Source organism: Squalius cephalus (genome assembly GCF_949319135.1).
Source record: "Squalius cephalus genome assembly, chromosome: 12".
NCBI classification, from domain to species: Eukaryota; Metazoa; Chordata; class Actinopteri; order Cypriniformes; family Leuciscidae; genus Squalius; species Squalius cephalus.
The window spans coordinates 19907096-19925867 of record NC_137133.1 but is presented as its reverse complement, the minus strand read 5'-3'; the positions used below and the strand labels follow the sequence as shown (position 1 = coordinate 19925867).

At 37.0% G+C, this 18772-nt stretch overlaps 1 protein-coding gene across 1 annotated transcript; it reads left to right on the top strand.

The window, feature by feature from the left end:
* Window positions 1-6846: 6846 nt before the first annotated feature.
* Window positions 6847-17665, top strand: snw1 (SNW domain containing 1). The gene is made up of 14 exons (XM_079887219.1): window positions 6847-6929; window positions 7683-7836; window positions 11071-11232; window positions 11333-11428; window positions 12891-12997; window positions 13526-13630; window positions 13719-13788; window positions 13946-14011; window positions 14094-14210; window positions 14570-14711; window positions 15435-15537; window positions 15939-16056; window positions 16838-17001; window positions 17230-17665. The coding sequence occupies exons 1-14, from the start codon at window positions 6916-6918 to the stop codon at window positions 17420-17422; spliced, it is 1611 nt and encodes a 536-aa protein (XP_079743345.1). The 5' UTR covers window positions 6847-6915; the 3' UTR covers window positions 17423-17665.
* The last annotated feature ends 1107 nt before the right edge of the window (window positions 17666-18772 follow it).

The window sequence follows — 18772 nt, the reverse complement described above, 5'->3', positions numbered from 1 at the left end:
GCTGTCGCCAAGACCAGATTTTAGTATAATGTAGGGTGGCGGTAGACAGCATTTTAAGTGCTGGTCAGACACAGATAACTTGTTAGAGAGACATGGTAGGGACTTTTTGCAAGACACTTTTAGCTTTTCACCCCATTTTCCTCAAATAGAGCTATCCTACAATTAGCATACTATATGCTCCTTTGGATAAAACCTCTCCTAAACAAACCAGTTATCAGTGGGCCTACCCAGATTTTAAACTGAGAAAAACACAACAATGTGTTCAGTACAATATCAGTTATACATACAAGGCATATTTGTTAAATGAAAACTATGGAGGGAACAGAATTACATTTAAAACGGGCTTGTCGTGTAATTTGATAGACTTCTGGTTTACGCACTGTCCATTTCCAGTTTCATCCGAATACAGAAACAAATAATTTTGAGATTGCTACAGATGCAAATATTGGCTCTGCTACACAACCCAACTATATGGTATTTTGAATCTATCCAATATTGGCGGTTACTAGCATAAGCAGTTTGCATGAAATGCCTTCATCAAAAACGATGAACAAAATCATGGAAGGTAAAAGACTTACACATGCAAGGCAGGTTCACATGCAACAAGGATAAACATGGATTAGAGATTGATTCAATGCAGAAGTGTCCTATCAGGCCATGTGCCCCTCAATTTTTTTGTTTTGTTTTGTTTTTTGAGCCGAATATTTTTTCAATGCAACTTCTGGTATAATATAAATATCATGATCATTTCTGAACACTGTTAATCTAATTTGGTCCATTCTAGTCACATGGATAATTTTCTTCAAACTAAAAATCATTTACCCACCCTCACTTGAATGACTTTTACCTGTGTGGAATACTATGGTGGAATATAAGAGGGGTTATTATCAAAATGTCATGAATACACCTTTGACATCAGTTAAAAAAAATATATGGGAGAGTTTTCTCCTTCCTTTTGAAATGGATAAATCAATATATTTAGCTATTCTTATGGGAGAGTTTTCTCCTTCCTTTTAAAATGGATAAATCAATATATTTAGCTATTCATGATAACAGAGTTACATTTTATTTTCACATGTACGTCGTGCACCAGCTGAGAACCATTACATTCAGTTAGTAGTAACAAATGAGAAATACACGCTGATGCTGTTTTAAATGGAAAGTAATCACTGCCCTGAGCTTAAGCAAATTGTTTAGACTGGATTGATCAATAGTCTTTAAATTCTTTGCCTGAATAATTGGATCACCTTGGTCTTCTTACTTCTTGACTTTTCATGAATTCTCAATGACAGTGTCCCCACCCATAATAAGATATCACATTGATTTCACAGGCAGAAAGGGATGACTGACAGGAAGACGAACATGATGTGACAGATGTGATTGTTGAAGTTGATGGTGTGCTGATGTTATGAAAATCTGTTCTCTCAGTTGTATCTTACATCATACTCTTTGTTAGAAGATAACGTAATTTAGGAGAAACGTTGGGGTGGTGTAAAGGGCTACTGAACAAAGTTGTTTGGTATAATAAATGGCTATTATCTTCTTAATTTTGTCATTTCATCTTCATCAGACTGCTCAAGATGGCACTGAGAATGCATGGCACACATTTTTAATTTTTGTTTTTTTTCTACAATCAGTTTCACCTGGGATAAACTGCTGAACATTCGTCAGTAAACACACCACCAAAATCTTCTACCGTTTTTTTGATTATTCTGACGTCTTGCTGGTCATTGTAGTTGGAAGACGTGTAAGCGTGGGAAGAAAGACGGAATTTAAGGGCAGATTCTGGGTCTCATCGCTAGTTTATGTTAAAAAATGTTGTAAGATATTTTAATCATTGATCACATGCAGACTGACACTTTTGGCAAAGGTCCTTGTGTTATTCAACCTGAAGGTGGTGCTGTAATGTTGATTAGGCTGAAACTTGCTTTAAGCATACACGACACATGCATAGAAGTCTTTCTTAGCGTACGCTTACACGACAACGATATGCTTAAAAAAGAGAAGTTTTTCCGCGTACAGACGACACCATTGTCATAACGATCCCCATTCACACGGATCCACAAAAAACAACTAATTCTGAAGCCAGGCCATTAGATGGCGATGAAACACTAGACTGAACACGTAATATGCATGTGCATGAGGTCATCTTCTTCAGAGATTCGCGTTTTAGTTGTTTACACGGAGACCGGTTTCAAAAACTTGCACTTTGAAACCCGTTTTCAAAAGTTTGCATTTTCAGGCACCCAAAACGCCGTTGTAGTGTAAATGAACGGCCGAAACGCATAAAGTTTTACGTTTTACATTTAACAGCCCCTTAAGAATTGCCTTAAAGGCCAACTGAAGTGTCTTGAAATGCACAGCATTATTCAATGTGTTGACGTAATTTCCACTGAAACAGGAAGACAAGGCAGGACATATCGAACAGCTCCTCCACTTTTTAAAATAGCCAATAGCATTTTGTTTATATCACAGCTCGGCCAGAGCCGTTGAACTCGGTAAAGCTGCAGTTTCTCCTAATATCTAACCATTTCTCCTCCATATTGCTTTAAAATAGAATTCAAATAGAATTCAAATGGGTCCGATACGTTTTCTGGTATGCGCCGACTCACACATATGATCCGCTCTGTGCTCTCGTGTCTCTGGACCTTTTACAGTCTATGCTCTGGACCGGAGCAGACTGTGTGGCTGTGGTGGTTCACGTGACACTAACGTGAAACCAGACTTCATTCGCCCTAATGTAAAGCATTTACACTATCTGCATTGTTCCCTATCCCTTATATAGTGCGATAGTAATCAAATATAGCAAATGTGCGAACAAATTACCGGTTAGCCGCAGTTACAGCGTGCAGAGTGATGTCATCAAAATCATTGATCCATATTGGCGGAAGTGAGAGACTGTAAGTTTTGAATGTTTATCTTCTAAATGCGAATTTTGTCATTGTTTTGGAGCACACTAGCTTATAGATAACAGTAAGGCTAACATATTCATACTAAAAGCCAAAAAACTTCCATTTTGATTTCATGGGGACTTTAATGTAGTATATTGCCTCCGAATTCTGCTCCGAATGTTGTTTTAGAATGTTAGAAAGTTGTTGAGGAATTCCGGTGAGGAAAAGAAACTCATTTCTATTCTCAGAATAAACATAAAACAAACACAAGAGAACTATAGGCTATAAGGCTATTCACATTAGCACAGTCATTTAAACTAAAGGATTTATACTTTCATTAATTTACGGTACTCCAGAGAAAAAAACATGCCAACTAGTTACTGACCTGATGCAGACACAAAACTGAAGCGGACTGATATCGTCTTGGTCTGGAGCGAGGTTTACGTGAGGTAAAACTGCGAGTAAAACCATGGGGCGCTGTAGAGCTGGGGAGTAAATGCCTGAAGCCATGCTTTAAATTTTAAAATACCCTGCTCACTTTACGACTTAAAGTAGTCTAGAAAATACTAAAAAATATTATTTGCAGAATGCTAAACACATTTACAATTTATTATTGATTCAGTTATATATATATATATATAACATTTTTATTATTTTATTTTTTATGGGGCCTTACAAGCGAACCGTGGCCGGCTGTCCTCTGCACTTCAACAACTGTCTGGTTTGACTCAGCTACAAAATCAAACATCAGAAGAATACAGAGGACGGTTTGGACTGCTGAGAGGATCACTGGTGCTTTCCTGCCCAACCTCCAGGAACTGTATCCATACAGAGAAGAATAAAAATCACCCTCACATCCAAGCCCACTTCTCTTTGAACTTTTGCAGTCTGGCCGGCACTACAGAACACAGAGCACCAGAAAAACCCATAGACAGTACACTGTAAAAAATGATTTTTTGGTGAAGTAAATACTACTGAAAAAAAACAATGTAATTTACATGAAAAAGTTAGTTCAGGCAAGAATAAAAAAAAACTAAGTAAATTCCATATCAGTACTTAATTCAAGCGAGTAGAAATGAAAGCGTAAATATCAACTCAATAAAATTAAGTAAAAATTACTCAACTTTTCTGATACTGGGGTTCCCATCATGCACTGGACCTTGAATAATTAATGAGGTTAATTTTTCATTGGTTTCCAGCTGTATTTACACTGTTTTATCATTGCTTTTGTTGTCAGGATTAATAACTTGCCATTTTGTGACATTTCGAGTAAATTTTCTGCTCAAAATGACACATTCAAACACAAAAATGATCCATCAAATGTTACCGTCATTGTGTATTGTCTACCAAGTATTGAGGTCTTTGCATTCACATGAGGCTTAAAGGACAAGTTCGGTATTTTACACTTAAAGCCCTGTTTACAGATCGTTTCTGATGAAATAGAACGGTTAAGATTAAAATGTGGACACATGCTGCTGTCCCGAGAATTTTAGGTTTATTTCGCTTCTCCCCCCCACCTACACAATGGCAGCCTATGGGCACTGGAACAATCCTTCATAAAACGCATTAAACTTTCGTTTACAAAGATGTGAAACTCACCGAGTGGTCAGGGGTGTTCAATGATATGCTCACAAAAAAATCGCTGCAAAAGATGCTTTCCAACAGGTGTTTTACCATTCGTTGTAAAACTGTGGACCTATTTTTCCAAACGTCTCACACCCGTAGATTCTTCCGTTGAGAGCTTGAATAATAAACACTCCAGCCCAGTTGGTGGCGATAATGCACCTTTGCCAATTACAAGCAAACCACTGGCATTTCATTGAATACACAGAAGAAGCAGAAGAAGAAGCGGCGGAGTAATACCGTACCGCACACAGCCCATCCAATTCAAGTCAATGGAGTTGGACAAAAACTACGATAAAACCTGTTGGAAAGCATCTTTTGCAGCGATTTTTGTGTGAGCATATCAGTGAACAACCCCTGACCACTCGGTGAGTTTCACGTCTTTGTAATCGAAAGTTTAATGCGTTTTAGGAAGGATTGTTCCAGTGCCCATAGGCTGCCATTGTGTAGGTGGGGGGGAGAAGCGAAATAAACCTAAAATTCTCGGGACAGCAGCATGTGTCCACATTTTAATCTCAACCGTTCTATTTCATCAGAAACGATCTGTAAACAGGGCTTTAAGTGTAAAATACCGAACTTGTCCTTTAACATCTGACATAATGTAGTATAAATTACTTAGATAATCTAAGTAAAGCACATACTATAAATGACTGGTATAATTCAATATTATTGTTTGAGTGAAAAGTAATGCAAAGGAAGTTTCAACTAAATCGATACTAATCAACCTTTTACTAGCCAAGTTAAAATTACTTATTTTCTTTGTTACTTTCACTTAACTAGATTAAGTAAAGTTTACTTAATTCCATATTCCAAGTAAATTTAACTTAAAGTTTTCTAATTAAAGCTACTGATAAATATGTTTAGGTTTTTACTTGGGAAACTTTGTAAATTTACTAGCATTTTCTGAGTGAAAAAACTTAGCAAGCTTTTTTCAAGTAAATCCTACTCCAAATTTTTTTCAGTGTATGGAAAAACCAGGCACAAGAAAAGTTTCTTCCCCCAGGCAATCTCCCTCTTGAACAGTTAAATGTTCTCCAATGTGCATGGATAACTATGTGCAATATAACTTATATTTATTTAAAGGTGCATTAAGCAACTTTTCATGTTAAAAATACCCGTTTTTCTAACCCATACATGCTTAAACAATTGCCTGATGGGCTGAATGAGCCCTTCTATGATCTCTGCGATTGCCTCTATAATCCTGTACAGTAAAATAAATAAGAGGGATTCGGGACGGAATCGACTGGGCGTGACGTCATGCGCGTTCACGCTCACCTGGCTATGTCTGGCAGGTTTGTGTATTCGCCGCCATTATCCGCATCAGCGAAGACAACTCAAGCGACTTTGGCAAAAGTAGAAGATGGATTCAAAGAGACCGGCTTCTAGTTCATCCCAAACCCCAACGCAAACTCCACTTAACCGCGTGCACAACTCTGGTTGCAGTTTCGCGTGTCGCCAGAAGGGGGCATAGTTCTGCAAAAACTCAGAGACTTGCGCAATGCACCTTTAACAATACCATACCTCTTCCTATTCCATTCCCTGTTAATTCTATTCAATTCTATTTATATATAGCACACATATACACATGTGTCTATTTTTTATCATACACATAGGCCTATGTGTGTCTTATTCACATTTATCTTTATTTTTTATTTATACATGTGTACTGTTTGTTGTCTCTGTACTGGAAGCTTCTGTCACCAAAAATTCCTTGTGTGAGCAAACATACCTGGTAATAAAGCTCTTTCTGATTCTGATATCATATTTGTGAGATTTAGTCAGATTAAACCGTTTTGAGGTTAATTTATCTAATACTTATTGTAAATCATGGTATTAATATTCAATAATTCTATGAGTTCAACATCTTTGCTATTAATTAAAAAGCTAATTTAATGAAATCATTCCATTTGAATTTATCGTGTTGCTATTACAATGTATCTTCAATTAAAATATGGGCAATTAAATAATATTATATATTCACATAGGCCTACTTTTATATGAGTAAATATCTTTCAGATGAATCTCTTTTACTGGAAATTCGCCTAGACTGGTATTCAATTATTAACTTATAAACTTATTATTTAGTATTTTATAGTCTAATAATGATACTTTAAATATATATAAACATTAAGAAGAATTATCAGGTCTATCTATGATAACAGTCATTTATAATTCTGTAAATGTTTACCAGGGGGGCTTCTTGCCCCCTTAAGATGGCCTCCTAATACATATGTTAACATATATCTAAATATGTTACAATGTCGTTAAGGAGGCTATATATATTCCGTATAAATGCAGTTTTTCAATGAAGTAGCAGCCTACCCTTCTCTTTCGTCTCCAAACATCGCGAGACGTTATCTCAGTGGCGTGACGTCAGAACGTGAGCACAGAAGCGGACAAGATGTCGCTGGCAAGGTAAGTAGCACTGGAACTGTTTTTAAGGGTTTTTGTTTCCACTTTTTCAGTAAAACTCAAGTTAAAGAGGTCTGCGTGTTTTTTTAGGTGCCCACGTGTGATGTTTGTTCATAATTTGCGTTCTTTATTAACTGAATTATGTTATTTGATGCGCTAAGGCCTGCGGTGTTGTACTCTTTGTATCACAGTGAGTGCTAAGAAGCTAATGCTACGACCACAGCAAAAGCAAAAAAATAATATTTCTAGCATAAATAAATAGCAAATTCGCGATTAATATGTGTAATGTTGCATTTAGAGCCTTATATATATATATATATATATATATATATATATATATATATATATATATATATATATATATATATATATATATATACATACATACATACATAAGGCTCTAAATGCATTCGTCACATCTCTATTTTTTAAAGTTATAATTAGCTGCTACCTCTTGTACTTTGTGCTGTTGAACTTTAATTTGAATAATTGTAGTTTAATTTGACATACAATTTGTCTATGTTAAGGAAACATATGTTGTCGCCTTTTAAATCCAATTTATCTCTGTTTGACTTAGTGTTCACAGTTTCTACATCATACACCACATACTATTACATCACCAGGTGATTCCTGTTATTAAGATGTAAACTTGCATCCGTATACAGCTGTAATTGACATCCTATTAATAGGGATCACCTGGTGATTTAATAGTTTCTGTTAACCTCACTTGGAAAAAAAAAATTCTCCGTCCTGTAGTTTTCTCCCTGCACCCACCCAACTGTCCCAGGACCAGCTGGAGGCGGAGGAGAGGTCTCGTGTTCAGAGGTCACAATCCACTGCTTTGGTCTCCACTCGTAGAGAACCACCTCCCTACGGATTCAGGAAATCATGGGTGCCCCGAGCACTAGAGGTACTGCAATAAAAGATTATTTATGATTTTATATATATATATATATATATATTAGTGGTGGGCCGTTGCGCGTTAACGCGAGACTCTTATCGCGCGATAAAAAAAATATCGCTGTTAATCTATTCTCCAAGTTGGGTTGGGAGGTGGCTCTATACTACACAAGCTATGATGACGCAATCTACCCGCGGCCGCGAGGAACACCCGGCTGCAACGCATCATATTCGTCGTCATCTTAAGTAAACACGGCTGAAAAAGAAAGCTGGTGTAAAAGATCGGTGCAACATCCATTATTTGGACTTGGTTCGGATTTAAGCCGTCCGACGTAGACTGTGTGGTGTAACAGTTCGGTAAGTAAACACACGACTAATCCGTTCTACCACCTCAAATTCAAAACGAAACATATCACTTAATACCAGCGCGCGCGTATTATTCCCAATATATCTTAGTGAGTGGTGTAGCACATAATCTCTTTTTATTAAAAGCGCCCGATTTTAAGAGTCGTTGTTGTGTTTCTTTTTAACTGAAAAGACATCAGTTAGACAATATTCTCATTTTAAATTTGGGGTTTCATAAGCTCCAAGCCATAATAAACATTAGATAAAAGTCTCTGCAGCTAGTGTACTTAAATTTTATTTATCTGCAAAATTATGTTGTATACTTACAGTTTTGCACAATATATGTTCTCAAAACTACATACACCCTTTCAAAAAAAAAAAAAAAAAAAAAAACATTTAGCAGTTGTTTAGCAGGGTCTGTGTAACCTGTTCTGAAATGGTTTTATTATAATATCGTTATCGCAAGAGGCTTGAATGTATATCACAATATGGATTTTAGGCCATATCGCCCATCCCTAATTGATAGCCTATAGTAGTTGATAATAACATAGGCCTACCTAATGTTGCCTACGTACGGTAACAGTACAGTAGTAACCTTTTACAGTCTATGAGTAGAACAGCTTTCTCAAGCAGTTTGTGATGCATTTTGGAAACAGGAGATGAGCCCCTGGTCTAATGCGCCACCTGGCTTGAGAAACCCGTTCTCAAAGACTTACTTTTATAGTCATTATTTGGGTAGCACACATATTCTGAATGCCTTCGGCAGAATTCAAATGAGCCATTTTAATCTAGATTAATCTAGATTAATTTCAAAATTAATCTAGATTAATCTAGATTAAAAAAATTAATCTATGCCCACCTCTAATATATATATATATATATATATATATATATATATATATATATATATATATATATATATATATATATATATATATATATATATATTAGTACCAGTCAAAAGTTTGGAAACGTTACTATTTTTAATGTTTTTGAAAGAAGTCTCTTATGCTCATCAAGCCTGTAGTTAAAAAAAAAAAAACAGTAATATTATGAAATATTATTACAATTTAAAATAATGGTTCTCTTTTTTAATATACTTTAAAATGTCATTTTTTTTGTGATGCAAAGCTGAATTTTCATCAGCAAGTACTCCAGTCTTTGGTGTCTTATGATCCTTCAGAAATCATTCTAATATGCTGATTTATGATCAATGTTGGAAACAGTTGTGCTGCTTAATATTTTTTTTATAACCTGAGATACTTTTTTCAGGATTATTTGATGAATAAAAAGTTAAAAAGAACTGTATTTATTTAGAATAGAAATCTTTTGTAACAATATACACTACCGTTCAAAAGTTTGGGAACAATAACTATTTTTTTTTTTAAGAAATTTGTACTTTAATTCAACAAGGATGCGTTAAATTGATTAAAGGTGATGGTAACGATTTATATTGTTAGAAATGTTTTTATTTTGAATAAATGCTGTTTTTATGAATAAATGCTGTTAACGTTTTACTCATCAATGAATCCTGAAAAAAGTATTCCAAAAAAATATATTAAACAGCACAACTGTTTCCATCATTGATCATAACTGAGTATCAAATCATCATATTAGAATGATTTCTGAAGGATCATAAGACACCAAAGACTGGAGTACTTGCTGATGAAAATTCAGCTTTGCATCACAAAAATAAATTACATTTTAAAGTATATTAAAAAAGAGAACCATTATTTTAAATTGTAATATTTCATAATACTACTGGGTTTTTTTTGTTGTTGTTTTTTTTAACTGCAGGCTTGATGAGCATAAGAGACTTCTTTCAAAAACATTAAAAATAGTAATGTTTCCAAACTTTTGACTGGTACTGTATATATATATATGGGTGGGGGCCGTCTAAATTAAGTGGTAATTTCCCTAGTTTTTACAGAGTTTTATTTACACATTTTGATTTCCAATTAGGGCTGAACGATTAATCCGCACGCAATTTGCGATTATTTTATGCGCAGCTTGTCAGTGCAGTGCGGCTGATTTGTAGTAAATACTGCCCCATTTGAACGTCAGAGGGCGTTCTCATGCAAACACGATAAATATGCCCCGCTGCAGAAGTACAATAATGCGCATCATTCCAGGAAATCCCTATCGCTGTAGCTGAATAAACAGAAGATTGAAACACTTTGATTAAACATGACTTATAAATACACGACTGCCTTATTCTGTGTAAGAAGGCACATCATCTCACAGAAGGAGGAGCTCAGCTGTCGTTATGAAGTGAGTTTGGAGTAAATGCATGTTATTAAATGTTGTCTGTTGTTGGACGAGGTTCATAAATGCTTCTCATGTTTTGGAAAGATGTTTGACGCGTGTTGTTTTTTCAAATGCACATTATAAGTGACTCAAACTTAGTGCTTTCAGATGGAGCAGCATTTACAGAGCCGTACATCAATGACAAACTGCGCATAAAAAATAATCGCAGCCTTTGCAATTTCAAAATCGCGATAAGCCATCTCGATTTAAGTGCGATTACATGGAAAGTGCGATTAATTGTTCAGCCCTATTTCCAATACTTTGCACTTTAAAATAGACTTCTAAATGTCTGTTCAGTGGTCCCTATGCAACGCACTTCCTGTCACCTAGACACTCAAGTTAGCAAGGTCGTGAGTGTGGGTATTGGCATAGGCCCTATAATTATATAATACATTTTAAGTATTTGAACTTGCTGCTTTGCTATTACCAGAGAGATGCTGCACAGATGCATGTTATTCACTCTAACCTCACTAGATTATGCTAGATCTAATGAACCAAAACAACTGACTGTCTTTGCTTCGGGTGTTAGTTTCCTACACTGATTAAATCATACTGTAAATTGCTTTGGTAATCTTATGATATTATTTTACAGGATTTTGGAGATGGAGGAGCTTTTCCAGAGGTCCACGTGGCCCAGTATCCTCTGGAAATGGGTAGGAAGAAAAGGACGTCCAATGCTCTGGCAGTGCAGGTGGATGCAGAGGGCAAGATCAAATATGATGCCATTGCTAGGCAAGGTCAAAACAAAGACAAGGTGCCTCATCTTCTTGTGTTGTTGAATTGGTAATATATATTCAGTGAATCACACCTGGAGAGGACGTTTTCATAATTTTATTGCTTTATGCTTGTTTCAGGTCGTGTTCAGCAAATACACAGACATGCTTCCTAAGGAAGTACTAAACGAAGATCATCCTGAGCTGCAGAAACCCGATGAAGAGGCTGTGAAAGAGGTGAGATATAACAGTCTCGTTTGACTGAGAACAGGTTTAAATGTAGATATTTACTACAGGCTGAAATAGGGCTGTCAAAATGGCTGAAAAACTACATTTGAATCTTTTACTTAAATATATTATCGAATTATATTTGAATTTTTAAAGGCATCATTTCAGTTAGGGGGAAAAGCTTTCGGCTTGTTTCCTGTGGCCATGAGGACTTAATGAGAAAAATTGTAATGCACCAAATTTTATTTTTCAAAGCAATGGGGGGGGGGGGCGCTTGTCTGAAGTTTAAAATCATTGGTTACCCATAAGCCAATCACATAACGTTTGGTTATGGCGCGTGTTATGCGCATGCTCAGCCGTATCTAACTTCCACTGTAAACACATGTATGATGCGAAAACAAAACCATCGAGTGAAATACCGGAGTGAACATGGCTGTGAACGACTTTTGCAGATTATGTGAAGTAAATCTACGCATCCACGGTACAATCAGCGTCTACGTCACAGCTCTCAGCCCGCCCTCTGTTTGTTGATTGGCCGGCTGTTTTGAGGCCGGAGGAAAACGGGGAAACCGGTCGCTATCTCAGACTGAGTACAGAAGCGAACTGAAATTGAGAGGAAGTACGAAGTCTGACATAGTCAGGCTAATCAAATAGCATGACTGTCTGAAAAATCAAATATAATTTCCAAAACTGCATAGGAAATTATGAACAAAGCAGCATTATGTATTTATGCATAGTTTAAATAGAAAGAGCCGAAGTACTTTTGGTTTGGTTTTAAATCATGAGATTCAGTGGAACGGGGGAAAAAAGGTTTTTAAAAGTTGAAGTGCAAGACACGAGTGCAGTTGTCAAAGATGTCTGTCTAGTGCTCAATGGAAAAGCAGCGCAGAAAATGCGTTCTTGGTTGCGGTTTTTACGTGCAGCAATTCTCTTCATTGACCTCCTCTATTTCTGCATTGTTTAGAATGACAATTTTTGGATAACCAATGTGGATTTTTATTTTAATTTCGACGAATATTCAAAATGTGGTTTTGACAATAACAGCATTTCAGTAGTTAATACCAATACCAGTGGAATTTCATAATTGTTAATATCAGTTTCGCTATCCCAGTGAAAAATGGAATTCTAATGATTGCTGTTTGCATTCCTTTGTTTAAATTATCAACATCATATTAATACTAATTAAGTTCTACATGTATTTTTTAAATAAGGTAAGCTTTGTATAAGTATTTTTTTAAGTAAACAGACGACAGAAGCAGGTTTATTAAGCTTCATTTACACAGCAATGTGTAATGCATAGATGCTGGTCCATAATCACTAACTTTGAGTGGGTTTTTGTTGGCTGGTGTTAAAATGACATGTACAATGTTGGTACTGTTGTTGTTTTTAATCAAACAATAATCCTCATGACTTTGAATAATTATGAAGCCAAGCCAGCATGAATTAACGTTCCAGTTTCCTCCTCCTGTAGATTACAGAAAAGACCCGAGCAGCTCTGGATAAACAGGTCTCGCAGAAAATTGCAGCGGCCATGCCTGTACGTGCTGCAGACAAACAGGCCCCAGCACAGTATATTCGGTAAGACAAGTTCCACTGACAAATGATCTTAAACCTAGAGTTTAAATAAATGTTCTGGGTTCGCTACAAGTTGAGCTATATCGACAGTAGGATGTTGATGACCAGAAAATTATTTAAACTTGTGCCTTGGTTAAAATCAAGTAAAGCAAGCCAGTGTTGAAAGGTATAATGTGCAGCTTGAATTTTTGTTCTAGCACAAGCATGAATTATTCAGTAAAAACCTATATTGTTTAAGCATTAAAGCTGTCTAAATCATCTGTTATGAGGTGGGAGTAGTTGCCCCTTTGTGCTTCCATTTTAACTGCATTACTGTAACGATTTTTGCTTTAAAAACACTTCTTTTGTAATCGACGTTATGCCACAGATACTCTCGAGAGAGTTTGGATTGAACCTGAAAAAATCCTTTAACGTCAGTCTGAGAGTTTCTGTGCGATTGTGTTTGCACTGCAAGATGTTGACAGCATTCTGTAATTGAGTTTTTGTTCGAGTTCACAAAAGTTCCATAAATTGTTCATATATTTCTTAAAGGTACACACCCTCCCAGCAAGGACTCGCGTTTAACTCTGGAGCGAAACAGAGGGTCATCCGTATGGTGGAAATGCAGAAAGATCCAATGGAACCACCACGATTCAAGTATGTGACCTTAATCTGAGATTTAAGTGAAATTGAATGTGGTGTGTGGGAAAAGCACAAGAAACTCAATGTTTGTGTTTTCTTACAGAATCAATAAGAAAATTCCTCGTGGACCTCCATCCCCTCCTGCTCCAGTCATGCACTCTCCAAGCAGAAAGGTAGGAGTCTGGTTTCCACCAACTATTGAGCCCAACATTGTTAGTCATCGGCTTTGTTTACACTCAAAATCCACAGAAACCTGTCTGGAGGAAACATTTCTGAGAACATCTCAACTAAACTCAAAGCATCTCTTGTTTTTTTCCTATTTTTTTGTAGATGACAGTGAAAGAACAGCAGGAGTGGAAGATTCCACCCTGTATTTCCAACTGGAAGAACGCAAAGGTAATGCTGAGCCTCCATCGATTATTCAGCTGTTTATTGTTGTTTTAAAATATTGACTGGATACAACCGTGTTGCTTCTCAGGGTTACACCATTCCTCTGGACAAGCGTTTGGCTGCTGACGGACGAGGCCTGCAGACCGTCCACATCAATGAGAACTTTGCCAAGCTGGCTGAGGCTTTGTACATTGCAGACAGAAAGGTAGACTGCTTATTCCTGCATCCCTTAACACTCTGAATCCCACATTGCTAAGTTTTCTGACTTTTAAGAAGTAAAGAAACCTTCAGCACTATATCAACATTACAGGGCAGTTTCTCAGACCAAAATGATGTGTGAAGCACTATCTGGGAGTAACACTATCTGATGATGACATCTGAAGAAAAAAAACCTTTGCTCCTCTGATCAATTTGGAGAGCATTTATAGATCTAGCTTTATTTTGGTTGGGAATGCTCGCTTTTTACAATGCAAACAAATCCCTATAAAATTAAGTTCTTTCTGGGGCTGGTAAATATTTTGACTTATTTTTATGCTGATGTTGTTGGTTGTGTGATGTGTACAGGCCAGAGAGGCTGTGGAGATGAGAGCTCAAGTGGAAAAGAAGATGGCCCAGAAAGAAAAAGAAAAGAAAGAAGAGAAGCTGAGAGAGTTGGCTAAGATGGCCAGAGACAGGAGAGCTGGAATCAAAGCCCACGGTGACAAAGGTACGGACACACATATCATTAATATAGCGTTTTTAACAATATGGATTGTTTCAAAGCAGCTTTACAGTGAAACTAGGAAATTAAAGAAACAGATGGTTTTGGCTTTACAGCAGCTCTAGAATAAAGTTATTGTCCAGCTAAAGTTAGTTTTGATTGATTCACTTCCGTTGCAAAGATCATTAGTTATTAACTTAGGGGGGGCGCTAACACGACACCGTTCTAACGGAAAACCCTTAACACGCTCCGGCCGCTCATTCGCACAACAACATTGCCTGGGGCTCGAGAATGCAAACCTTGAAATAGGTTCCAAGGTGCAAGTTTTGAAATTACTTTAAAAACCTTATCTCTGTCTAAACTTAAAAAACGTGAATCTGTGAAAACGCTGACGGCGTGCACATGCATATTATGTGTTTAGTCTATAGGTATGCGCATTTTAATATATATGTGCGTAGTCTTTCTTTACAAATGTAATACACTTATACGTGTTGTCATACGCATAATGCTGTATATGTGGTATTTTCCTAAAACATTTGATATTTGACTAACAATCACTGTTTGAAATTCTGCCTACACTTTTTTTATGTTTAAAGTTAATATTTATTTAAAATGTTTTCCAATTCATGAATTGAAAAGGGAGACTATTTGTTCTCGGCCCTGGTTTCGGTCATCAGAGTGCTGTCGCTATTGGTGAGATCACAATCTATGTCTTTGGTTTTCTCGCAGGTGGTGAAGACACAGAAGTCAGGGAGCGTGAAGAGATCCGTCACGAGAGGAGGAAAGAAAGGCAGCACGACAGGAACATCTCCAGAGCCGCCCCTGATAAGAGGTACATGCATTTTTTACACACTTGCCCTGAATCATTCATGGGCCGGTAGAACTGATGCACACATTCCATTTTAATGTACGTGGTTTTGCGTTATTTTCTGTCCTCTGATCTCACACAAGTCCCACCGGTGTTCGTTTTTACATCAGACACCTTTTAGTGAAACAAACTTGACTATTCAGACTAATATTCAGACTAATTTTGTTGTACTTGTTAAAATGGATTTAATCTGTAGTTGTAATAGCTTGAATTATTCATGATTTTTCCTCAAAAGATGTTCGTGTGAGAATTCCCTGAACTCCCAGTTTGAGACGCGTGTAATGTAGCGTGATGACCCTGATGGCTCTTTGTATGAGGTGTTAATGTGGGTTTAGCTGATGTCAGTGTAATTTTGGTCTGTCCAGGTCGAAGCTACAAAGAGATCAGGACAGGGACATCAGTGAGCTCATTGCCCTGGGACAACCGAACCCCCGTACCTCCAGTGAGGCTCAGTATGACCAGAGACTCTTCAATCAGAGCAAGGTAATCAACCCTCAGGCTTTGCTGATCTCAAATTGGTCACCGTACTGATTTTAGTTCATCAGTGTGATGGTAAGGTGCACAATTAAACACATGAAATCAAGCATTTAAGACAAAGACAATCCATAATCCTTGAGCTCATTTATCTGCCTCTGTGATTTTTCTGTTGATGAATCAGACCTTTTTTTGGCAGTTAATATGTAAATATTATACATGTTAATAAGAAACGACTGAAGACTCATCGTTTTTGTCAACACTTGACCCATTAATACTAACACTTCGTATTCTATATATCTCTTTAAAAAAGAAAACCTTTCTACATGTACTGTGGTAGACTAACTGGGACTGGTCACAGCACTTGCTTATTGTTGGTTTGATTGCTTATTCTTTTTTTTATTATCATTTGTAAGTCGTTTTGGATAAGTGTCTGCTAAATAATAAAATGTAATGTCAAAGCCTGTTTTACATCATCCAATCTAATATTGTCTCTACATTATTCCACACCAAGTATTATTTTTTGGGTTCGCACAGAAATACAGCTTCATGCAAACGAATGCTCTCAATGGTCAAAAAGAGGAATTCAATTCAAATCGTGGTCATTGGTAATCAAATCGTGATTTTTCAGAACGTGGGAAATTACTGGCAATCTCTAGTGCATAACATTTTTTTTTAGTTTAATATATTGTGACTATAAAATGTTTTTAAAAGATCAATACAAATGACTGTAAGATGCACTTTTTGTAGCTGTGAGGTATAAATCTAACTGTTTGCTTGTGTTTTTCAGGGGATGGACAGTGGTTTTGCCGGTGGAGAAGATGAGATGTATAATGTGTATGATCAGCCCTTCAGAAGTGGCAGAGACATGGCACAGAATATCTACAGGCCCGGTAAGAATGCGGATAAGGACGTGTATGGAGACGACCTGGACACACTCATGCAGAGTAGCAGGTATGGAGACACCTACAGAAAAACACATCTGAATTTTTTTTATTTATTTTTTTATAAACTAAATTAAAATACAAAGGTGATCATTACAACCTTATAATCAACTTGCTTTAGACCCTGCTGAATATGGTTAGAATCACAACAGATGTGCATTGGTCTTTTTGACACGTTTGTTTATTGTATTATAGCCTCCTGGCTCACGCACTTGAACGATTCCCCTTCTATCTCCAGGTTTGTTCCTGATCGGGAGTTCTCAGGTGCGGACCACGGCCCCCGCCGTGACGGGCCAGTGCAGTTTGAGGAGGATCCTTTCGGTCTGGATAAGTTCTTGGAGGAAGCCAAGCAGCACGGAGGCTCCAAGAGGGCGTCCACTAGTGGCCGCTCAAAGGACTACGACCACGAGAAGAAACGCAGGAAGGAGTGAGACGCTTCCTCTGTCCACAGATGCAGGGTCAAATCCTCCTCTCCCTATTTTTATAGCTGTAAAGTGAATGATGAACTATTAGTAATATGGTGTTTCATCATTTTTTTTTTTTTTTTTTCTTTTTTTTTTATCATCTAGATGTTTTCTCCAGTCATGTTTCTTGAGCTCAAAAGTGTGAACTTAAAACTGTTGTACTGCAAAGCCATTCTAATAAATGTCTTGTAGAGGATTTCATTGAATGTGAAAGATTTTTTGTGAAATTTGTATAAAGTTAGCCTGGGTTTCCCCATGCTGCCTTGCGCGCAGCGTGATTTTATTCACGCTGCTAGGCAGCCTGGACACCATGGACCAGATTTTCCCCTCAAAAAGAGAACCAATCACAGAACGGGGCGGGAGCAACAAGACGATGACGACGTCTATGCGACACACCGAAGCAGTTTGTTTATATCTATGGATCCAACATGGCATCAGACGCGAAGTTACCTTTCGATGCAGCCTTAGATAGTTTTCTAAGTAGTTTAGAACTCAAGTTTATTTCGTCGTCTTCCTCGTCGAATTTCTGCCGCTCTACATACGTCATCTGGTATAATTGAAGCGATTGGCTATGAGCTACTTACAGCGCATTTGATAGACATTCGTATCGCCCAATAAACGGCTCTGGGCATTCGTAAACCACGCCTCAAATACGAAAAAATGAACGTGGTTCCCAGACCACGTCTCAATGAGAAAGAGGTCTGACGTTAGCCAGGCTAGTCTAAAGTAATCTCTGAACAGTGCTCCAACTACTTTTGGTGCCAGATGAAATTAATTTTAAATGACTCTCTCCATTAGTCTTATAGATCCAGTGTATCTGCTGAAACAAACATGAGCTCTCCTTGAGTTTAAGGGGGAAGATTAGTATTGTTTAGTTAGTTCTAGAGCTTTATAAAGAATGCATATCTTACATTTTATGCAAAAATAATCTGTAAATTGGTCCTCTGTTAATAATGGGTTGAATAATTCTTTAAATAATGGCATTTTCCCTAGGATTATTTTAAATGGAGAAAACGCTTAATGTTTTAAAGGCTTTTCCTGATTTTAAGGAAAGAGTAAATGTGTGAGTCTTGGACTTGATATTTAAAAATAATGTCAGTATCAGTAGCATTTTACAGCAAATATTCATTGTTCCATTCTGTTACTTACAATCACGCATAACATTTAGGAAAAAAAGAGCAGATGGCCGAGTAATGACAGTGAATAAATGTCATGATGTTATCATTTTTAATGGGTTTACTTCATAATCATAAAGAAGCTTCATGTGATAGTGAGGTTAATCGACTCTTATAGTTAGAAATACTTATCTTTTCTCCA